This window comes from Crinia signifera, chromosome 6 (assembly GCF_055691185.1).
Source record: "Crinia signifera chromosome 6, ASM5569118v1, whole genome shotgun sequence".
Classification (NCBI taxonomy): domain Eukaryota; kingdom Metazoa; phylum Chordata; class Amphibia; order Anura; family Myobatrachidae; genus Crinia; species Crinia signifera.
Window position 1 is genome coordinate 205,835,840 of NC_139222.1, and position 26,253 is coordinate 205,862,092.

The 26,253-nt window shown below is 40.4% G+C and overlaps 1 protein-coding gene across 2 annotated transcripts in view; it reads left to right on the plus strand.

Moving 5' to 3' along the window:
- CA10 (carbonic anhydrase 10 (inactive)) overlaps positions 1-26,253 on the plus strand; it is a 322,195-nt gene that overhangs the window by 283,030 nt on the left and 12,912 nt on the right. For both annotated transcript variants that reach the window (XM_083148657.1, XM_083148656.1), the window contains one exon: positions 19,586-19,760. In XM_083148657.1, the coding sequence (XP_083004783.1) occupies positions 19,586-19,760 (175 nt within the window). The remainder of the gene's footprint in view (positions 1-19,585; positions 19,761-26,253) is intronic.

Consider the following 26,253-nt stretch of genomic DNA (forward strand, 5'->3'; position numbering starts at 1 on the left):
TGATACATTTTTTTTTAATTTAGCAAGAAAGTTGTGTGTGTGTGTCTGAGTGGGTGGGGGGGGGGGGGGTTACTGAGTTAAGGTGCAACTAATTACCCAAAGATGACAATACAGGGTTCAGTATTTAGGCAAAAGACTTCCCTGAGAGAGAGAGAGAGAGAGAGAGAGAGAGAGAGAGAGAGAGAGAGACACAATAATGTTGTAAAGTGATGTACATGACTATGTAATATTAAATGTGTCCACAGATGTATAGAAAATGTGATGTTCAGGATCTGGGGAAAAAACACTGTGGGGGTAGGACACCCCCAGCACCCCTAGTGCTGAGGCAACAGAGTATTTCAGCTGACAACATAACTCTGGAATGTCTGGAGCCATTTACACCAAACTTGGTACACTTATCAATTACAACCTGTGAACAAATACTTGGGGATGGGGGGTAACACACCCCTAGGGGTGGGACAGCCGCACAGAGTATATCAGGAGACAGCATTTTACCCCAAACTTGATATTCTACACATATGACTTACAACCTGGGAACAAACACTGTAGTGGTAACACACCTCTAGCACCCCTAAGGGTGGTGCGGCAGCACAGACTATATCAGGACATGCATGATATGTCAGTGACGACAGGGCTGCTTGTGACAGGGACAGTGACATATGTGTCGATGGAAATGGACGTCACACAAGCCACTTATATAGTGGCAGCAGCAGAGTACCCCAGCAGCACATATATTAGGAAATGCGTAATGTTATGCGCTACAAAAGAAACTGTAAATAAATCGATGATTTCACAGGGGTACTGACATGATGTGAGGTGGGGAATGGAGACAGCATAAAGCCACAGATTGAAAATTGTATAGTGGGAAGAGCAGGATCCCTTGGGGGCCCAAAAAGGGGTCCGACCACTACACAAAGTGGGTCAGGGGAGCAAGATATGCCATAGCATAGAGGAGTAGAGGACATGAGGTTTAACACCAATGTGGTAAGATTTTGGCTCTAGATTGGCCCTCCCCTCCTCACTCCCCACCTCTACCACCCAAACCTGCTGCTGCCTGTGCCTGCCTCTCAACGTTGACCTTCACTGTCCACTAACATCGGTATTCCTGCACAATTTAGTTTCACTTCAGGTTAAATTATGTCATTAGGGTAAGGGCCGAAACTAGGGTTTCTGGTGCCCGGGGCAAGACATTCATTTAGTGCCCCCCCCCCCCCCCCCCCCCCGAAGGCGCGCGCTAAAAATTTAGGGCATGTGTTTTTTTTTTGGGGGGGAGAGAAGTGGTGTGGTCACATAGTAGTATCAATTCACATTATAGCACACACCGTAATGCCCAGTACACATTACAGCACACACCGTTATGCCCAGTACACATTCCAGCACACACCGTAATGCCCAGAGCACATTACACCACAAACCGTAATGCCCATTACACATTATAAGCAATGGTTAATTGCTGCTGCCACTGGATAGAACACTGTTCCTGAATGATACACAATATGCCACACACTGCAATGTCCAATATGTCACAAACATACCTCCCAACACTGGAGGCAGAGGAGAGGAGGCAGAGGAGAGGAGACATCTGCGCGTGCCGAAGGCACGCGCCCAAAATTAGAGCGTTCACCTACTACCGTGGTACTCCTGCGAGGCTACATCCCCCATTTTTTCCGCTATGGGGCATAGTCAGCTCTCTAAGAGCTGTAGCCACATGGGGTGCGGCCATGGAAAATGGAGGTGTGATACACATATGCCCACAATAGTGCAGTGCCAGATACACATGACCCCAAAAGTGCAGTCCGTGATGCCCAATATACCTATGCCGCATACTGTGATGCCCATTATAAATATGATCCGCACCGTGATGCTCCATTATACATATGCCCCACACCTGGATGCTCATTATACATATGCCACACACATGATGTCCATTATACATATGCCACACACCGTGATGCCCATTATACATATGCCACACACCGTGATGCCATTATACATATGCCACACACCGTGATGCCCATTATACATATGCCACACACCGTGATGCCCATTATACATATGCCGCACACCGTGATGCTCATTATACATATGCCACACACATGATGTCCATTATACATATGCCACACACCGTGATGCTCATTATACATGACACACACCGTGATGCTCCATTATACATGACACACACCGTGATGCTCCATTAAACTTATGCCACACACATGATGCCCATTATACATATGCCCCACAGCGTGATGCTCCATTAAACATATATGTCACACACATGATGCCCATTATACATATGCCACACACCTTGATGCTCCTTATTAATGAGCATCAAGGTGTGGGGCATATGTATAATGGGCATCATGTGTGTGGCATATGTTTAATGACTCATTAAACTTTAATGAGTCATTAAACATATGCCACACACATGATATCCATTATACATCAGTAGGTATGCAGGCTGGAGTCAGACACAGTTTAAAAATGAAACATCGATTACCAGATGCAGGGAGATGATTGGGAGGAGCAGCGGCGTTGACGGCATGTCATGAGGCATGAGGGAAGGAGGAGGAATAAAGCGCGATTTCTAGCGCTGGGGATGGGAAGGCAAGTGCTGCTGTGTGCTGTTCCTTACTTGGCGGCAGGAGGTCAGATAGTGACCTCCTGCCTCTCCGCCGTCAGGAAGCGCTTCATCGCTTGGCGGCAGGAGGTCACTATTTGACCTCCTGCCGCCAAGCGAGGAACCGCTACACAGCGGCAGCCCGGCAGGAGGTAAACTTTACCGTAAAGTAAGCGCCTAGCCACTGAGCACCCGGCGAGCTACCCGTCGCTCGCAAGCGACGGGTTAGCTAACAGAAACACTGACTGTTACAATACGGCGGCCCAGCAGCGGGACTCGGGCTACATCAGTCCCCGAAACCCCGCTGGCTGTCTCCCGGACCTGACAGCGCCCCCCCCCTCCAGCGCCTGGTGCGCGTGACCCCCCCAGCCCCCCCCCCCCTAGTTACGGCCCTGTTAGGGTGCATCCTGCACCTGCATCCCGGCTGACACCCCAAGGGGCGTGTATACACAAAACAATCACCACGGTAACTGGAATCATAACAAGACAGATTATAGCAAACAGAAACAGATTTGTATTAGAGAATAAACAAATAAAAATAGCGCTTGAATGCATACAGAGACAAAGGAGAACATAGGTAAATGAGACATCATAGGAAGCAGTGCAAATTCATCAGTGGCGTAACAATAAATCATGCGGCCTCCTGCCAGCCAGGAGGAGCGCCGGACCAGGCTAATAAAGCTGTGTGTCCACTCAGACGCAGCAGATGTGGTGGCAGGCGGCAGTGTAGCAATAACTCCCGCAGACCCCCGGCTCCGGGCGCCCACACCTGGCCAGCTCCTCCCCACCATCGCAGGGTCTGCTGCACTATTGTTACGCCAGTGGTACTCAGCATTTCACTCATCCCTCATGGAGAAACCATATGAAACCTGTCTATCCATTGGGCCTCTCTTTGTAAAAATTTTTATTGTCTTGTTATGATTCCAGAATGAACCAGAAAACCCCCTATATCCACAATCTTACGCTTGACTGGTTAATTTGTCTATTCCATTATTACTTAAATCTCTCCATAAATTAGTTGTATTGGTAGCCTCGAAATCTGATATTATTTTTAATCTGTCTAAGAACCATGTATATAACTAAATAGAAAAAATAAATGGGGGTCATCACATTCTTTTATTGGAATAATATCAAATTAAGAACCATATTATTTTCTGGCAATATAAATAATTAAAAAAGTTGATGAAGAATGGGACTCCACGCATTAGCAAAAACAGCAATGTTTCAGACAAAAAAAGAACCTTTGTCAAGCTTGGTACATAAATGGATTTTTTTTATTATATCTTCCATCTAACAGATATGATCTTTACACTTTCCATTTGGATGTGCCTGTGTCAAAGCAAAATATGAGCATGTAATGTTGTATTTGGTGGCCAGGACTCTGAGACAAAGGTTAACATAAGAATTATATGTTCTGGTTGATCCACCGGCCAACATATCATGCCACCGACACACTGCACGATGCATTGGTATGCCAGAGCAATCTACCATGCCATGCTACATCTAGCATTTGTGTGCAAATAACATTGTAACACATGCAAAGTACCACTTATGAGCATGTGCAACAACAATAAAATTGCTGAAGTCTTGCCTATCTTGTCCTCTTATGGTTTTGTTCAATTAATAATAAATCAGTGCTTTATTGCTTAATTTTTATCACTTTTGCTTTGCATTGATCTATACCAGATTTTGGTTTATGGTTGCCCAAAATCTTTGGTTGATAAGACCATCTTAAAGTAAAACTTTTACTTAAATGTTATGAACAAACAAAGCCCTGTAAATTGCTACATGTACTGTAATTATGGTTTAATGGGGCTTTGTCAGTTATCCATTACAGGAGTATAAGCTTAGTTGGTCAAATTAAAATAGAATCATAGGTGGGTAGAGGCTAGCGGACCAATTATTTTAAGGAATGGCGTTTGTGTCATTTTTTTGTCAATTTGGTTGCAGGGGATCAATGCCATTTTGAAAATTATAAATTGTATGCAGTATATTTTAGTAATCCATACCATACCCTATTACAGTGGTTCCCAAACTGTGCACCTAGGCTCCCTGGGGTGCCTCAGAGCACTGGCAGGGGTGCCTCAGGTTGGTGGTCCAGAACCAATTCAAATTATGTATGGCCAATGAAACAGGCAAAATCAGTGCTTGGGACTTCCAATGATAAAATATGTGGGGAAACAGAAGTGAATCGTGTTCCCCACCACATAACTGGACCTAAGGATGACATTTAAGCACAACTTATTTCATTAAAAAAAAAATATATATATATATATATATTCTTGGTAACAAACTTTGGCCTGGGGTGCCCTGAAAAATATTCTGATACTCTAGGGCAGGCATGTCCAAAATCCAGCCCGGGGGCTAATTGGGGCCTGTGATGTCACTTCAAGCGGCTGCATGTTATTAATCGTTCAAAGAATGTCAGGCTGAATGGTCGGCCCCCACACATTTTCACGTCACCGTATCTGACCCTCTTTGCAAAAAGTTTGGACACTCCTGCTCTAGAGTGCCGTGATTCAAAAAAGTTTGGGAACCTCTGCCCTATTAGAAATATATTTGCATTTTGACAATAGAGGGACAGTAGAGTTACTTTTTATATTACATATTCTATATGGACCTTACAATCTTTGTATGACTTTAATGGACAGTCATTTTAATATCCTATTCATAGTGTAACTATTTTTTGGATAAATGGGTGACTGTAAAATTACATCTTTTGGAAATGTCAGCCACTTTGTCGCTTAGAAATTGAATTTAGCTAAAGAATGAAAGGAAAACTATACCAATGTTGTAATTTCAGTCTAAAATGAAACATAAAAACATTCCTGTTATAGATGTTATCCAAATGTCTACACCTTGCAAAGTTTCCTAGGCTAAAGGTTTTATTGTAAAAACGTAATAATAATTTCTGTAAAAGTCGTTGGAAACCTGCTTCAGCAGATATTATCATGTGTCTTATATAAAATTCTGGATCGAAAAAGATAGAAACTGCAGCAAGTTCGTGTTTGCAGCTGACACAGACAGTTTCAATTGGATTAAGTGCAAAATGTAACAAATTAAAAATCAAATCTGAATATATTTCAAACTTGTAATTGTAGCCACTTGTGCTTGACATTTAGAGAATGACACCATGAGAACCTTTACAAGAACTGTGCATGTGTCAAATTATAAAAAATGACAGAGCGCATGGGAGTATGAAGATTACATTGCTGTGGAGTAGAGTATTTATCGAAGTTTCGCAGAACACATCAAAACATACATTTTAATTTAACTTAATATATTTCTAAATACTGAAATATCTTCACAACATATATAGATACTATATATGTGGAAGGATCTATTATTGTTTGTATTGGTTGTGTGGCTTTAATATTTTTAAGTGCATATTTTGTTATGTTTTACTTGGAATATCACATTGAATACAATATTTTAGAGACTTTAAAGTCACATCCCCAGATATACTGTAGCAAAGAACTTATAACTGGACTATCCTCTGTATACCACTGTATGCCATCAGGTTAGTTACTGTATATAGTAACACCTTTTGCATAAACCAGAATTAGGCCGTTTATGCTTTTATAATGCTGCATTTATAATGTAATTAGCAGAAAACATCAGATACAGAAGGACCAACTCGTTATTTCTGAATTTATGTTTTGACTTTGTCATATTCCCTACCCTGAATCTATATCTGAATATTTCAATGTTGTAACCCTGCAAAGCAGTGCCAGAGCAGGGCTTACTAATGCGTTTTGATTATTCCTTCCCAAATATGTAATGTCACATGAGGGGTTGGTTTAGCAGCAAGCAATGCATACCCAGAGTATCTTTCGGATGCTATGAGTAGCTCTACATCAGCGCTACTCGCCATAGGGTGTCATCTCAGACACGCGGCTAGACAATTGCATTGGCTGTGGAACCGTTATGGTGCACATCTGCTCCCACCCCTACCTCTAGATCTGATGCAATGCAGCATGGTTTCATCAAGATGCCAAACTACAACATTCAATTTGATTTACTTTTACTCTTCATTAGGCCAACAACCTGTATCAGACATACAAGAATGGTGGAGGTAATGTGATGGACCTGGACTGCTTTGGTGCTGGTAAAGTGGGAGATTTGTACAAGGGAAAAAGGATTTTGAATAAGTATGGCTATGATTCCATTTCGCAATGCCATGCCATACTCTGTGGACAGTGCTTGATTGGAGCCAATTTTCTCCTACAACAGGACAATTACCCAAAGCACACCTCCAAATTATGCAATAACTCCATAGACTAGAAACATTGCTTATGGAATTGACACAATTCAATGAAGCACAACATATATACACACAATAATCACTAATAATCACTAATAACACAGTATCACTAATAACAATGTATCACAATAAAATTATACACCAATAAAATATAAAGCTACACAGTTAAAAAATTACACTGTCAGTGAGTAACAGAGCCACATCAGATGTTCTCCACAACTCAATTAGTACGGCTGTAGCAGTTAGTGAGTGAATGCATATTTGTATCGGATTCTCCCCTGTTATATTCAATTAGTATTGTTAGTTTTGTAAATAACAGATCAGTATTTCTTATTAAATGTGCACATTTTCGACTTGCTTAATACTTACGTGTATCTGGGTATAACAGGGGGAATCTGGCTATTGGTCACCAAGCTATCTCCGACCGCTGGTGCAGTCCCAGTTTGCGGTCTTTTCAGAGAGCAATCAGAGGTCCAATCCTAAGCGTGGCCAGCCGTGCCCCGTGTCCTCTAAAATTGAAGCGTGGCCAGCCGTGCACCATAATTTTTTATTGAATTGTCTATTGAATGTTTGTGAGTCTTGTTTGTCCTATGGTTGGCCACGATATTATATACAATTTTAATAAATAACTGTTTATTCAGTAAAGCACTGTTCCATCTTTTTTCTTTTTTGCTTGGTTGGTTTTAAAAGGGGTTTGGTAATCCTCCTTTTTGGAAACAGCTGCAGTAAGAATAAAAATAGAAAAGTGAATAGTCCCTTTACCAGCACTTAGGAATACAATTGAATACTTATAACTCTCCTTTTGGATATCCTAAAAAGTGGAGAACGTCAAAGCCCCTTCAACCATTCGACAGTAGGCTCGATTGAATGTGAAAAATTATAGAAGATAAAAATACAGTATAATAACATAGCGTAATCCAGTTTAATCACAATATTCACAACATCAAGACATAATCCACATGATACTTGTTAAAAAATGCTTAAAAGTTTTCCACAGGCAAATAAAGTGCAAAGTGTGCGTTTACCATAAATTATTGAACTGTGGGGAAAACAGTTCAACATAGGCTTGGGTAGATGGAAATACCAGATGGCTCCCTAGGCAGGCTAGCTGGTGACCCAATCCGGATACAGCAATCACGTCCTTTGGCACTCCTTTGGTCTGTATATTACCTAACGTGTTTCAACCTTTTCTTAGTTCTTTTTCAAGGCATATAGTCCGCTGAGGGGCTTCCAATCCTTAAATACCCCCTCTGTCCAATCAGAAAGTTCCCAAAGTTCATTGTCCAATAAACATACATTTTCTATAATTACCTTCCCGCCACGCCACTTTCACTCAATGCGTCAATGCGTACTTCTGATCACTGACTCCCGCTGTGTCCTTCATTCAGAAAGAAAAAACTTGACATGGATTCCGACATATAAAACCTAAATAAGAAGAAAGGGACATAATCAATTAATGTATTACAACAGGGTGTCCAAAGGGTACATTGATCCACCCATTGACATACATTACATTAATTAGTGTTAAAAAGGAGGAATATAAAAACCAATAAAACCAGAAAGTAGTGAATTATCATAAATACCATTTTAGTTCAAAATCTGAATTAATACTGTGTGGTTTTAAGGTGTCAAGCTCATATATCAGCTTCATTTCACTCTTAGCTAATTGCACATCCAAGTCCCGACGTCTACAGTTTCCTTCGACCATTTTTATACCTATTATAATTTTTGGATGAGTGATGGAACTGTTATGTAAAGATAAGGAATGGGTTTCTAAGCCCTTCCTTATATTTCTGATGTGTTCCCCCATCCTTACTTTAAGTGGGCGGGATGTCCTACCAATATAGCACAAGTCACAAGATTGCCCTTTATTTACTCACCCACACAGTGGGAAGAAGATATTGATAAGACATTGGTTGCATTGTAGGATGGATTATGTAATTTACATCCTAATATGCACATGTGGCCTATATTATGTAGGCTTAACAAAACTAAATTTTCTAGAGAGGATGGCGAATCATTGCACTTCAATAAGAGCAGCTATAGAAACCAAAATAAGCCAGTTGCTAAACACCGCCAAGTTTGGTCATAGTGTAGCCAGCTTCCAATGCATGCTCATTGATCACATCCCTAAACCAGTGAGGGGTGGTGATCGGGATACTTTCCTAAGAAAAGAGAATCGAAGTGGATCGTTGAGCTCGACACTTTGGGGGGTATTCAATGCTGCAGCGAGCGGCCGGCGAGAGGGTTAAACAGCGAGGATTGCAGAAAACCAGCAATCCTCGCTGTTTAACCCCCGCACCGGCCGCTTGCTCTATTCAACGTTCTGGGGAAATCCTCGCAGTCACAGGACGGCGAGAATTCCCCCAAAACAGCGAGACCCGCGGCTACTGCAGAAAACTCGCTGTTTTTAGCCGCGAGTCTCGCTGCTTCTGGAGCCGCATACGCCAATTCTCCCTCGCTCAAAAAACAGAGCGAGGGTGAATTGGCGTATGCGGAAGTTGTGTTGAATACTGTTAGGGTGAGTGGTGACAGCGAGCAGGAAGCCCTGCTCGCTGTCACCACTCACAAACAGCATTGAATACCTGCCTATGTCTCCTAGGGGACTTAATGAATCTAACCCTCTGTCCACCTTTTTTAGATGACTTGATACCAATCTCCCTTTCCCTTTTTCTGAGATTTTTGGTTGCTTTTTTTTATGTTTGGATTTTTTTGATTTTTTTGAAGCCAGAGTCTGTTCTTTATGTTATGTTTTATTATGTTACTTTATTTTGATATACTTTGATCGTTGATATTACCACAATGATTATCCCTCGATATGGGGTTGTAAGACGTCGATATATAATGTGAGCCTATATATTTATATCTAGATGGTAATTAATTTTTTGAATAATAATATAAAACTAATAAAAATGGAGCTTGTATAAATATTCAAAATACAAAAACCAAAAATTTAAAGTTGTAAATAGATACATTTTTTTTCTTGTAGATATGTAAATATTATTTGTATTATATCATGAATTTGTTTGTATACGTTTATGCTATGCCAGTATTAGTGGTGCCACTCGGGTTGGTTTATATTACCTACACACGTGACATCATGTGATGATTTATATACCTTATAAAATGAATTATGGAATTTGGGATTATCCACAAAATACACACATTGCCATATAACTACCAATACCAGATCTAATTTTATTGTATAGCACTTGCACATTGTTGCTTTATGAGTGTTGCCTTGGTGACAGTGGTGGAATACATAAGGCAGCCTGGTTGGTCTTGGTATAACGCATGGTGCCTTTCCGGGTCCCCGGGCAGCCATTGACATGACTACTGCTTGCTAGGCAATGTGTGGAATGCATATATCAGTTCAGCCGGACCCGGTGATGTGCTTGATGCACTCCCAGGATTTTGGGTGGCGGGTGAAACACCAGACCTGGTGGAACGCATGACACATTCCCGGACCGGTGGTTGAAGTGATTTTAGCATTGTACCTGCTTATTGTGGAGTCAGCTAGTCTGTTTTCAATGTGATCATCTTATTGTGCTATATCCTATGCTTCATTATATCCTTAGTGATTATTATTTGGTACTTTATGTGGTTTTTGATGTCTGATGTGTAAAGCCAGGAAGTGGTGAAGAAGGTATATAAACTGACCCGGTGAGGCAGTACAGATGTATCCTCTCTGGAGGATGGATGCCAGGTTACTTGTCTGACTTTGCTACCTAATGTTGTACTAATTCCTGTTGATGGTCCGTATAAGACCGAAACGTCACGTTACAAAGGATGTATTCCTGCACCTTGATAAAGGGACCACTGAGACCCAGAAACGTTGGCTTAACAACTCGTGTGTGGTGTGTGTGTTTTTCGAGTGCCGCCATCCCCCTGGACGTTATATATAAAGAAAGATATATATCTATATATATATATATATATATATATATATATATATATAGATATATATAGATATATATATAAACATGTCAAATGGTGGCTTTACTTTTGTAAATTATACTATAAATTTGAACTTTGTTAGCTTTCAATTACAGTTTACTTTAACTTTATGTTAACACATGTAAAATTGGCTTCAATTTCATAATAACAAAATACAGCCTTCTTAAATTGGGTAAGCCTTTCTACAATTAATTTAAATAAGAGTAAGAATTTGACAGCTTGATAAATTACATACTCAAATAAAAATAAGTCAATTATGAACAAGTAGGCACATTTAACAATAATAAAATGCTTAAAGTACAGCAAATAAATTCAAGCCAACCTGGCTTTGTGAAGAATTGTAATATAACAACTATATAAACGCTGTTGGCCCAACTAAACATTTATGCACAATTACAATAATTTAAATTCAACACAGCTGTTGGGAAAAATGTAAACCAAAATACAAATAATACAACTCAACTTAAATAATCAAATAAATATATTGTCATTGCACCTGGTTGAATGTACCTTGTGCATAATTTAATGCACTCTAGCTTACATGGTCTCAGTGTGAAGTAATTGCAACCATCTGTATTGTACAAATTACATTTTCTTTAAACATATGTATTTATTGTTAGCAGCATTCAAAAGTTAAATATAATACTGTGACTAAATAAAAAATATAACACCAAATCTGAAAGATTACTAGAAACTGAGAGGAAACTCTTTTGATGTAAATTTAAAATGCACTTTACATTCGGGGTTGTTGTATCGAGTAGTAACAAAAGTGAAGTTATTGGCCAGTGGGGAAGTTGCCAATAGCAACCAACCAGTAACTACAGTACTTATCATTTTATAGAATGTACTTGATAAATGCTTCCTCAAAACCGATTGGTTTTCTCAACTCTTTTCACTGCTTGAAGTTAATAGTAGTTGAATAAATGAATACAACACAATCCATAACTGTATTGTAACCCCCTTTTTCACAATTAATTTTCCCTACACTGATAAGATACAAATAGGATCTAGATTTAGAAATGAGCACTCTCCAAAAAAAGTATCCAATTTGCAGAGAGCACTGGGATGAGATAGGTTTTCTGCTTCCACTCCAAGTGTTACATTGGGATACACATGGATCACCAGCCTTCAGGATGCCGGCAGACAGAACACCGATGTACTTGATAAATGTGATTATATTGGGATATTGAAACAGATACATTATGGGTGGAATGTACCAAGCATTGCATTTATGATGTGGTACATCCTGCCACATAGCACATAGATCACAATTGCATATGTACTTACATATGCGATTAATATGGCAAAGGACAGCTCTCCTTGTAAGATATACTGTTTGTGATGAAGTTACCTCTGGGTTTAGTACCCAGGAGACCCTCTGTGCATGTGCAGAGGGTACCGATGGCCACAAAGGCTGCTGGGAGGGATCTTATTGGATCCTTCTTGCAGGAAAAATGTGGCGATAAACTCATAGTCTGTTATAGAGTAGAAGCTGGTGTTTCCCACTGCATCCAAGCCCCAAAAGCCATTGCATTCTGGAGCTTGGTCAAATGTGGCCAAAGTACACCAATTTCATTCTTTGGTGTTTTTACCACATTTGGAACTTGTTTCCTAGCACGGCGCCCACGATATTAAGTCGTACGACATATAATCGCATCGCATGCCATACACCCGATGCACACCGATGCGATGCGATTTTAAATTGTTTAAGCCCCCTATACGATTTTTAATTGTATAAGCACCCTAATGGGGGCTTACAATGTTAAATGCACCCCCACTATCAACACCAACCCGAAGCGTGGCGAGCGCAGCAAGCCCACGAGGGGCAGCGGTATGCATCCTCTGACATTTTCATACCACCACTATCCACGTCGGTGTGGAGTTGATTTTATATAGTGTGGCGAGCACAGCGAGACACCGAGGCCGAAGCGTGGCGAGGGGACGCGTATTACTTTACATGTATTCCGCGTCCACACTATATAAAATCAACTGCACGCCGACGTGGATAGTGGGGGTATGAAAAAGGTCGGAGGACGCGTGCCACCGCCCCGCGCAGGCTCGCTGCGCTCACCACGCTTCGGGTTGGCGTTTATAGTGGGGGTGCTGCTGGGGGTGCTTTTAACATACTAAGCATAATTATCTTATAGGGGGCACTTTTAAAATTGAAAAACCCATTAGGGTGCTTATACAATTTTAAATTGCATACCATTGTATATGCGATACAATGGCATACAATGCCATACAATGTGATGGTATACAATTTAAAATTGTATAACATCGCCTGCCATCGCGTAACATTGCATCGCATCGCATACCATCGTATGCCTTATGGTCTGCGCTGCGATGGGCGCCGTGCTAGTATACAAGTACCCCACATTTTCTCTTTAGCTTCCTCAGGGATACTGGCACAGATAATGTGTATGTTTACTTAACAGTTATTTCTAATTGCACAATTTTTTAAAGTTTGAATATATATATATTTTAACTAAATTTGCCAATATATAAAACATTTTTTACTTGAAGTATATTATATTTTCAATAGAATGTATACTAATCAAATTCTATATACAGTATGTTGTCCCTGAAGTGGATAAATTACAATGTTGACAAAAAAAGTATAAGAAAAATCTAGCTGACTAGATATTACTGGCTGAAGTTTCCTACCATTGACATTGACATTGATGTATTGAACATAAAACAAAAAGTGATACACAGTGTACAGGTGCAATACAGATATTCTTATTAAAAACCTAAATATTTTAAGGATATTTTTTCCACATATGGTGGACATGCCCTAAATTAACTCCTTTTTGGTCAACTGTTCATACACTTGTATCCTCTGTGATCCCACAATGTCCTCTCCTCCACCTGGCCGCGTTGCTATTGTGTGCCCCAATTTGCTGGTTATCCAAATATGAGAATAAATTGCTGCTGCACATTAGTTGCGCAGCTAAATACCAGATTGCAAGATCCTGAAAACAAACTTCCCCTCCGACTCACCAGGAACTTGTCAATCGTGTTTGGTTTGTGGCCAAAAAGTAATTTATCACTAGCCTCCAGAACAGCACAGTGGACAAGTTCTGATTGGCTAGCAGTTTATTACTCAACATTTTACCACTTTTAAAGCTTAATACATCTGTCCCTAAATATTTAGGTGTATGGCAAGATTTAGGCTTAGTAAATATGCCCCTTCAAACTTGTTGCAGCCACTTAATGTTCAGAACAAAAATGTGAGGCTATGGGAGCTCTGTCCAAACCCTTAGACCTTTCAATTGAGGAATGTTAAATTCTGAATGATGTGGACCTGGTTAGATAACATTTGGATTTAGAAGTATGTTATTAAATGTAGAGGATGCTACCTCCTCGTTGAGTGCAAACATCTGTTTAGTTTTATGTGAATATTTTTTCATGGGGAAATGTTTACTATATATGGAAATATTTTCCATGTACAATTAATCCTGATAATGTCTTTGTTATTTTATAAAAAAAAGTGAAATATTAAATAGGAAAATGCTAGTGGTCTACGTAAGTTTATGAAAGAAAAACCCATCCATATCTTGATAACTGAAGCAATGATTAATTTCCATCATCCCATTTAATACTGGGAAATACTGTACAGATATGAAATGCCTGATGGACTCATAGCAACTTGATTGTAATTGTACATTGGCAATCTACAAAGTCCTTTTAGGAAAGTAATAAAGTATGGTTCCATAATAGAAATTGCTGGCTGGCCAAACCTTGTCACAGAGCCCAGATGCTCATTTGGGCCCCATAAACACCAATAGACTTACATAAAATTTAATCAACTGCAAATTGGAAGACTTTTATAAGGATGTGTATCTTTTTGTTGGAGCATAATATCTACAAGTACTGACAAGTGTGGATCATCTAGGTACTAAACCTTCAATATATAATGTACCTGTGCAATCATCCACAACAAAATTTAAAAAAATATATTAGGAACCAACAAATTTACATATTACAATGGGAACTGTTATTATTAAAGGTATTATTTTTGTGTATATGGGAATTACAGTATTTATATATCCAAGTTTTAAAGAGCATAATAAAACATTAAATCTGTGTAACACACTTTTTCTCCCCCTTCTTTCCTATTGCTATCAGTGACCGATTTAGGAGGTTGATCTCCTCATACTTCTTCACTGTAAATCTATTCTTAATTCACATTGATTGGGTATTTTGCAAAAACAAAAAACGCTTTTCAATGTTTCTTGCAAATCATGGAGGGCCAGATGCACTAAGCTTCAAAAGTGATAAAATGGAGAGTGATAAACAACCAACCAATCAGCTACTACCTGCCATTTTTCAAACAAAGTCTGTTACATGGCAGACAGGAGCTGATTTGCTGGCTGTTTATCACTCTCCATTTTATCACTTTTGAAGCTTTGTGCATTTGGCATGGAATCTTTTTAATTAATAGATTGAGACTTTAAAGTCTATGAGACACATGTGATTTGTTATTACTACAGACCACTACCAATACCATAGTGATCAATATATAAGTTCAAGAAAATCATGCCGGTATTGTACTTACTAGTAGTCATATGCTGCATACAATGATTTGCATGAGTGAAGCCTATACAGCCTTTGGTGCCATGAGCCCAACCTAATCAACAAGCCACATAACACAGAACATTCTGTGTTTGGCGTAGAGTTTGGCGTATACCGTTGTTTTTTTGTTTTTTTATGATTTGCATAAGGGACATCCATTCCAAAGATGGGAACACTTATCGCTGTTGTGTTAAAGTAAAAAAGTAACAGTAACATGCCACATTCTAGACTTTGTGTTAATTTGAAAATTGGACAATTTAAATTAATTTTATTTTAGCTTAATGCACCAAGCTTTTTCACTAGTTTTGTAACTTGATGAAACGTATGTATAAACGGATGGTCCAAAACACAATTATGGCTGCTACTTAAGTCACCGAAGGACCCAGATTATAGTAACCCCTTTTTATGTTGCCATTTTGACACATACTGTTTGGGAAAATTTACTAAAATGGGGATTTTATTGAAGATGGGGTGTTGCCCATAGCAACCAATCAGATTCTATATATTAAGGTGCCCATAGACGGTCCGTTCCCGGACCGTCCGTTTTGTACTATGCGATGCGCGCTCCCGCACATCACATAGTACGGTACAAAAAGTATGTGCTGCACATACTTTTTGTACTAGCTAAACTTCGCATCGGATCGTATTGCATGCACACCGCATGCACTAGGCATGCGATCCGATGCGAAGCGTGCTAATTAAGACCCAAACGGATCCATTTAACGGACCGTGTATGGGCCACTTTAGTTAAAAAAATGTGCCAAATAAATGTGCTAAATTAATAAGTAGATTCTGATTGGTTGCTATGAGCAACATCTCATCTTTAATAGAACTCCCCTTTTAGTGAATTTACCCCATAGAGGTGGGTCCACAGCAGAGTTTTGCTTAGGGTCCCTTTGGGTCTTATAACAACACTATATAAAACAGCCTTTAGCATATTGCTGTGCTGCGGACAGATTCTGTTTGAAATCATACATCTTTTTACATGTATGGAATGTGAACATAGATAATCCACGCAGACTGGTATCAGAAAAAGCTAATCATAGCTCGCATATAGCAACTAAGATTATCCCATAGAACCAAGGAATGAAAGATCACACTTCATCTGAAGGATTTTGGGTAAAGATAATGGGCGGTATTCAATGAGCCTGATTCGCCATGTTCTTATGGCGAATTTGTGCTGTTTGGCGAATTTTTGACAAAAACGGTGAATCACCCTATTCAATGAGCAGATGGCGAATACATTTCAAGGTTTTTTTCGTCATGATTCACCGAGTAGCAATCGCTATCTTTTTATGGTGAAGTGGAATGTGAACTTTTAAAATAAAGTGTTTTGTTTTTTACATTTGGTGTCAAAAAATCAGGAATTTTATTCTGAGGAGGGGCATGCTATTTTTATTCATGTGCTGTAAGCACATGAATATATATATATATATTTTTTTTTGTACACAGCAGCCAGCAGGGGGCGCCGGAGCCGAGCCGCTCATTAGATATTCATATATTTTTACTGCACCCGATCGTTATCGGGTGAAGTGAATATACCCGGTCCCCTGCTGGCACCCCCAGGGGGCAGCCTGTGCTGCCTGGCACCCGGGGAGCCCACCTCCCCCCCACATACGCTCTGGGGCAGGCAGAGAGACTTCCATCTCCGTGACTGCCACCGTCCTAAGGCTCCCTGCAGCATCGCCGCAGGAGCACAAATTCGCCAGTAAGGGGCAGTGAGCCCCTGACTCGTTGAATACCGGAGCCGTCCTAAACAGGATTCGCTGCATGTCGCTGGTATTCACATTGAATACCGCCCAATATGTTCATTACCAGTAATCTCACAATGTTAGCTTAGGCAGGGCAAAAATACTCATCTTCATATTTTTAAGCAGTATTTTTATCCAAACTATCTCTTTATCATTAATGAGACTTTATGGTAAATTGCAATCCATACATCATTTGTACATTAGTCTGGAGAGTCTGCAGGCAGTAATGGCCGAGAACAGTTTAACTGTAGCAGACGTACCACAGCACCACAGTTGCTATTACTGTTTCTACTACAGAAATTCTATCTCATGCCAAAGCTACAGATTCTTGAACCTTTGGCAATAATATTTCCAGACTGTGTAATCTGATTAAAAAAACAAATGGGTACTTGTGAGTTATCCGGGCGCCCGATTTTTTGATTGTATGCCTTAAGTTAAGGCATACAATCAGATGCGATGCGATGCGATATCGCATCGCATCGCATCGCATGCGACCATCGGATGCGATGACCCGATTTTTCCATAGGAATCAATGTTAAAATGATTCCTATGGAAAAAGGGGTCCTTTTCATACCCCTACTATCCAAGTGGGCATGGAGTTGGATATAAACCTGTGGCGAGCGTAGCGAGCCACCGAGCCCGAAGCGTGGCGAGCGAACGGTATTCCGTGTCCCCTCGCGGGGCTCGCTACGCTCGCCACGCTTCGGGCTCGGTGGCTCGCTACGCTCGCCACAGGTTTATATCCAACTCCATGCCCACTTGGATAGTAGGGGTATGAAAAGGACCCCTTTTTCCCATTGAATTCCATGTTAAAATGGACTCAGTCCATTTTAACATTGATTCCTATGGAAAAATCGGGTCATCGCATCGCATCGCATCCGATGGTCGCATGCGATGCGATGCGATGTCCCGATCCGACCCGATTTTGAAATCGGGCGCCCGGATAACTCACAAGTACCAACAAATGTCCTATGAACCTCTTGGCACCCCACCATAAAGCAGATACCAGCTAAAATCATCTTGTGATACTTTCAGACTGATGAGCAAGCAAATTCTGTTGAGAGCTCCTATATAACCGGTAGCTAGCCTTCTACCAGCCAGCTCCTTACTGCTCACACTGCCTATTCATCATCACTATTGAGCCCATTGTACATTTGAAAATGCTAGTTTACACATGATTTATTAATACCCATTCATTATTAGGAGATCAATAGGGCATTCAGCAAACTCTGGCTCCTGGAACCTATGCCATCTTCCTATTGGATGACACAGTGCTATACAAAGAGGAATACATTCAGTTTCAATGCCTGTCCTCCAGCAGTGCACATGTGTGTAGTCAGTTAGGGGCAGATGCAAGATTCTGTTTTTCAAATGTTTTTTAGAGAGATTGATGACAGTCCATGAAGGATACATAATTGGCATGTTACAAGCTATAGTCTGCTCCAAATTACACTATATGTAATACAGTACATCAGACATATGCATGCTCAATAATCACAGTAAAGGTGCATACACAAAGTGAGATTTTGGCTATGTACAATTTTAACTATGCGATGCCCCTTAAACTCCCCAGAGCCCAGAAATAACAGATATTGACTGTAATGTACTATTTTGATTATGTAAGATTTTGGCTATATTACGATTTTGGTTATGCTAACATTTTGGCTATGTAAGATTTTTGACTGTATTAGAATACTAGATTTTACACAAAATCTAGTATTCTAATATAGTCAAAAATCTTACATAGCCAAAATGTTGCATCCGCGAATCCACTACTTATTCATAATGGATTGGACGAAAACTGCAACAAAACAATGAAAAATTGGTTAGTAAATTTGCTGACATGTAACTACCCTACATACATACATTAGGTCACACCATGAAAGAGGCGCTACGACTCAGTCTTCAGTCTACGACCTGGTATGCTATGGAGACCATTGCACATGGCGCACCGCCTTTTTGAAATATTAATTGTAATTTCACTTCCACTGATAGTCTATTTAACATATTTTTATTGTCACTATATTCTGCCTTATATTGAATTACTATTGCCTTTGTGTAACACCAATGCTTGTTATTTTTATGTCCATTCCCATGCTCTTTGTATATGTTGCCGACATGTAAGGAACAAACACTGTCTGTTTATTTATTCTGCATTGCATTCAATAAACTATATTTTAAAAAAATATATATAAAAAAAAAAAGTAAAAATTGACCTGCCTGCTTAGCCTCTTTTCTTGCAATGCCGATCCCTTGGGGCATCACATCACATCACATCGGCATTGCAAGCTGTATACACATGGAGTGATAAAGTGCCTTGCATCTGATATGTTTTCTCATAATCCTTACATATATGCAACTGAGAGCTACAATACATTGTATGAAATATACAACTAAATAAATGATTGTTTTCTTTCTCAGATGCATTCATTAAGACTACTAAGCCAAAATCAGCCATCCCAGATATTTTCAAGCATGAGTGATAACTTCAGACCTGTCCAGCCTCTGAACAACCGTTGCATCAGAACTAATATCAACTTCAGTTTACAAGGGAAAGACTGTCCAAACAACAGAGCACAGAAGCTACAATACAAAGGTAGGAACATTATTTATTGTTCATCTGTGACTATAGGATTTATTAATGCATGCAAGTTCTGATAGATGCTACAGCTTGTGCACTTCTCTTTGCAGTTATCACTACATGTATTTTAGCTTAATCTGTATATTAAGCTTGGCTTCTACTTTTATGGAATCTGGAATATATGGGTCTTACTTTGTTTAGAAAATAATAAGGGTTCCCTTATTGGAAAACTGGGCAACACAGGAATACTAAATACCTTTGTCTCTGAAACTGGCCCACTTTTACCGCCCATAATTAAAACTGTAGCATCCACTTTAAATAATTAGGTCCACATCCTTCCAACTTGCTCTGTCATTAAATAAAACAAAACATTGGTTCCCCCAGCTCATTAAATAAACAGCATGCATGTTTCCCATATAGCCTTCATAATTCAATTTAATAAGTGTGTAAAATACTAGTGTCCCACTTGAGCTTATCACATTGATTACATTTATCATTATCTTGCACACAAGCCAGCCTTTTATCCATACCACTATATTTTAGTTAAATAAAAACATAGGTACATATCTTGCAAAAATTGAGAGAAATTATATCAAATAGGTCTATCAATTAGTTATGTACAAAAAATATCCACTAGAATTGTTTGGTCTGCCAACAGCAAATCCTTGGGCCAAGTTTGTATAATAATCCTCTTAAGGTGCCCATACACGCTCCGATCCCGGTGTGCGTTCTGGGCTAAAATAGCATCCATCACATCGCATTGCATGCCTTGTGCATGCAATGCAATGCGATGTGAGGAAAAGCAAGTACAAAAAGTATGTGCAGCACATACTTTTTGTACTGCGCGATGAGGTGCCGTGGGAGCGCGCACCTCAAAGCACACATCGCACCGCCGGGATCGGAGCGTGTATGGGCACCTTTAGTGTTTAGTGCTGTGTAATATATTTGTGCTTAAAAAATAATAATAATATTAATATTAAAAATACATGCTATCTTGGTATGCATTATTATTATTATTATTATTATTTATTTATTCATTTAAAACTTTTTTGTTTTGATTCTGCAGTAATAAGAATACGTACATTTTTCTAACCAATTTCACAAATTTCCTGACTATTGAATTTTGATTCAAGGTCTATACAGGTCTATATTTTTTAGATTATTTCCTACTACATTTTTTCAGTAGTGGAATAACATCTGTCATTTTCTAATAACCTAGAATTATACCTGTCAGCAGCTTTACTTAAGCTATTTTAGTTTTGAGAGTGTAAAATGGATATTTACTAAAGGGTAAGTTTATACAAGTGGATATTTTGGCCATAGCGACTAATCAGATTCATACCTAATTGCCTGAGATTTGCTCCTACTAAGCGGACTAACATGAACCTAAACTTTTTAAGCAACTAACAAATACAAGTCAAAATCTTGCATATTAAAGTATTTCTTACCTGTCATCTGTAAAGACTCATCCTTCCAACCTCCTGCTATCCATCCAGTTCAACTTCTCTCTCTCTCTCTCTCTCTCTCTTCCTAATTCTGGATAAAGTTGATATAATGATCTTCTTATCTAACAACTCCACTAGCAGCCTGGACCTCATTTTCTTACATCATCTTTAGTCACTCTTTCGTGAAGATTGCTCCTATCTTGCTCATACTTTCAACCTGGTCCTCCCATCTGCAATTGCAATTGTTGCCTTCAAGTACCCAGTCTAATCCTTACCGCAGCTCTCTGACATATGCAATATATCTTTCCAGTTGCTTTAGAGGATTGACTATTTTTCTCCATTGTCTTCACTGGTTTCTGCGCACTCCACTACACAGAAACTGCTCTTATTAAGTCCACCTGTTCACCACCAAAGCTAATGGTCATTTTTTAGTTCTCATTCTCTTAGAGCTGTCTTCTGCTATTGGCAATGTTGATCACCTGCTTCTTCTTCATACACTTCATTCTGTAATAATGCTATCTTTTACCTTAACAAAGGTTCCAGTCTTCAGCCTTGGTAGCATCCCTTACTCTTTTCCTTAACCCCTCACATTCAACATATCTCTCAGTCTTGCCATTTTCATCTTCACTATGGGCAGTATTCAATGTATTGCGATGTGCAGCAAATCCTGTTTAGGATTCGCTGCACATTCGCCGTGTTCCGGAGGGCTGGAGCCCTCGCTGACACAGTATTCAATGAGGCAGGGGCTCGCTGCCCCTGACAGCGAATGTGAACCCCTGCAGCGTCTGAGGATGGCGGCAGGCAGGGAGATGGAAGTCTCCCTGCCTGTCCCAGAACGTATGTGGGGGTGGGAGGTGGGCTCCCCGGGAGACAGGCAGCACAGGCTGCCCCCTGGGTGAGCCAGCAGGGGACTGGGTATTCACTGCACCCGATCGTGCATATGTAATGATCGGGAGCAGTGAATATTGAATATCTAATGAGCGTCTATCGGCTCCCGGCCCCTGCTGGCTGCTATGTGTAAAAAAAATGATTTTTTTTTTTTAATTAAATATATATTCCTGTGCTATAAGCACATGAATAAAATAGCAGGCGCCTTCTCAGTGTAAAATTCCTGATTGTTTTACACCAAATGTAAAACAACAACAACTTTATTTTAAAAGTTCACTTTCCACTTCACCATGAAAAGATGGTGATTTGCTACACGGCGACACGCGGCGAAAATCACTTAGAAAGACGGCGAGAAGTGCACGTTGAATAGGGTGATTCACTTTCTGACCGAAAAAATCACCTTCCAACGCGAAAATAGCACAAATTCGCCGTGAAACAGGGCGAATTATCCTCATTGAATACTGCCCTATATCTCTATAGTCATCCCCTACTTACCACTGATGACACCATGAGGGTCATTCTGATCTGTTCGGTCCCCAGCATATTCGCACCCGGGAACAATGTTTGCGCATATGCACAAGTGCAGGGCTGCTGTGTGGATGCCTTCGGCGACTTGCATAGTCGCTGAGTTGTTAGCACGGAAGGGGGGTGGATCAAGGCGGGCATGGGGATGCTCAGCATTTCCTGGGTGTAACCACGTAAACACTGGGTGTGCCCAGGAAAATGCTGGGCATCCCAATGTGAATGCAAATGGGTAGCTGTCTGCTGGGGGGCGAGCGGCTGAGCTGGCTGCCCTGTTCTTGGACCGGATGGCACAATGATAGGTCAGTCAAGGCTGAGAATGATCTCTCCCCATATGCACTCTTGAGAATGATTGTTTATACAAAACAGCCATTTGCAATGCTCCGAGATTGTACGCATGGAGGCAGGGGGATGCTTAGTGAGTCAACCCCTACAGTAAATCGATTACAATTGGTCGACAGTGAAAAGGTTGACAGGGTCAAAAGGTCAACAGTCAACAGGGTAAAAGGGTTGAAAGTCAAAAGGTCGACAGGTTCAAAACAATGGCAGTCGATAGGTCGACAGGGTCAAAAGTTGGGCATTGTCAAAAGGTCAACATGATAAATATTGACATGAAAAAGGTCGACATGAGTTTTAAAAAAAATTGAGCCGGCATGTGCCAACAGGCGTGGAGGGAGAATATAATAGTGTGCGGAGCACAGGGAGCCACCGTGCCCGAAGCATGGTGAGTGTAGCGAGCCATGCAAGGGGACGTGGTACACTGAGATGGTGTCTATACCAACCTATGTCAATATAGACACCCAAAAAATGGAAAACTCATGTCGATCTTTTCATGTCGACATTTTGATCCCGTCAACCTTTTGACCCTGTCGACTTCTTGACCCTGTCGACCTCTTTACCCTGTCAGCCTTTTGACTGTCAACCTTTTGATCCTGTTGACCTTTTGACTGTCAACCTATAGTGGTCAACCTTATGACTGTATACCTAGACATTGTAGATCTAAAATACCATAACCAATGGAAACTGCTCCAGCTGTGGACTGTGCTCAGATCCAAAAATTCCTCCACAATGGTCATAACACTGCTCTGCTATTGTCAGATGCTAGGAGAGAGCTGTCATGTGAGCAGCAGACAGGCTGTGACTGAATGTTAGCAATAATCTGATCAGGTCCATCATGGCTTTGCCTATACAGATTAGGAAAGAGCAGACATTGCCATAGAACAGGATGGCTCATCTTATAGAAGCACCACCAGACAGGATATAACATGAGTAAAGCAGTGTACACACGGTGCGATTTTGGCTATCGATTTTGACTATTTAGCCAAAATCAAATAGAAAGTTAGACAGAATCGCACAATATGAAGCCACATTCAGGCCCTTATTCTGATTGAGTTGGACGGCTCCATGTGCGGTCGGATGGCTGATGTTTGGTATTTGCGCATGTGCAGAGGTGTATCTGCGCATGTGCGAACGCCTCGCATATCCGAACATGGAGTGAGGTCCGTGCAGAAAACGATCATACAGAACCATCCAAGCAGGGGTGGAGAGGGGCATGAAGGGCTGTTTGGGCTCATTACCATATGTGTCCCTGCGTTTCATGGGCGTTCCCATGAAAACACTGGGCGTTTGCATGGTAATGCGGCCGTGACGCATGTGTGGGGGGCGGACAACTGACATAGCCAGATGTCAGCTGGCCGCCCATATCCCTGCTTTCATATGGAAAAATGTCCGAGTGCTCTGGAGCACTCGGGGTTGCCTGACCACTCAGTCCATCATTCAATGGTCGGCGACTATCGGATGATGGGGGAGGTTCCCACAGATGGAGGAGGTGTTGACATGAAACATCCACTCGCGGTCTGTACGCCCGGCGTATTACTGCATTTGGACGGTGGGAACGATCCATATGGTAGGCGGGGCTAAGAATACTCGGATCCTGTCTGAAATACGCATCTCTCTGAATCGACTAGAATAAGGGCATCAATGCAGATTCAATCCTGATGCGTTCCCCCATTTAGTCAATAAGGATTAGAAAAAATAGACTATGCAGGTAAGTCTATCTTGATTATGTCATCTGTAGAATGTATTTGGCCTAGATCCAAACTGCAAGATAGTCTAAATCAAAAGTACATCTAAACTGCAGTTAGTCAAAACTGAATAGTCAAAATCAAATAGTCAATATCTTCCATGAGACAGAATCGAACCGTGTGTACACAGTTTATTTGCCAAGTTTGGGGCACTTTTCTCTGGCATCATTTTTACTTCGAGGGGAACTTTTTATTTTTTTGCCATGTTCGAACAAGGTTGGTTTTGCCTTGTAAATGATTGCTGCTTTAAATGAACAAGCAGTCTTGTGCAAAATTCTCATGACTCCGGCAACTCAAGGCTACTAAATTGAACCCATTGAGAATTGCATCAGTTCATTTAATTAGTGGAGATGTCTTTGATATTGACTTAAATCAACTTTAATGAAAAATTGGTTCCTTCATTTAAACTTAAAAGCTCACTAGTACCCCAAGAGTCCTAGATTCTCTGATAAAGGATGCCTGTTTTATTCGGTCCTGCATCTCACATACTTTTCAAATAGATTTGCTGTTTGGTCCTCCCTCTTTCACTTGCAGTGAATAATGCTGAAATTGCCTCCTTTCTTCTGGACTAATGACTCTGGTTTCTAGAATGTAATCAAACCTGTTACTCTGTATCCCCATTGGCCTTGTAATGACTTAAGATCAGTTAACTATCCAGGTCATTAATAAAGCTATCACTGAATCTTTTTGTATGAATATTTTGTATATAGTGGCCCACCGGTTGTCTGAGTAGCACATTTGGTACAAATCAGAGGCTGATCCATTAACAATAATTACATTCAGCATAAGCTTGCCACTAAGGAGAGTGTGTCATTGTAGAGTAAAACAGAATCTCTGTTGATGCAACACTAATCCACCTCTCCTGAGGCATTTCTTGATCAAATATCTGTCCATAAATCCAAATGACTATTATCTCACAGAGTGGCGAATCCCCTGAAAATGTGACATTGGCAATTTTATAGCAAAGCAGACATGGCAGATCTACTGTTGGCACACAAACTTCTGCAAAAACAGCCTTGGGTCTGATCCATGAGATTAAAAGCGTGACTGGTCAACATATGTTTGACCCCTCTTAAACTGTAGAAGAATTTAAAGGATATTACAAATCACAATATAATCTGCCCCGCCTTCAACATCTCTTTCTGCTGCCAAATATTGCAGACCCTTAACTTTCCCCTCAAGTGCTTCCTAAATTACCAGCTGCACAATAAACAGCTGAAGATGTCAATATCACAGAGACTTTGGCTGTAATGATGAATTTAAGTTCCTATTGAGCCCAAGGCCTGATTGTCTGACTCTCCAATACTACACAAAATGTTCTAATGTTGATTCAGTACCTCTCACAAATCTACCATTTTCATCTCAAAAATATTTCCTGGATCAGGCCCTTTCTCATCCAGGATGCTACTTAGGCCCTTATCTAGTCTCTGGTCATCTCCAGACTGGACTACTGCAATTTACCCTATATGGCATCCCTGGCAAATGCCTCTCTTTATAATCAATGCTACTGCCCAGTTCATTAACATCACCTTACATACTACATCCACCTCCCTTCTCTTACAAGCCCTT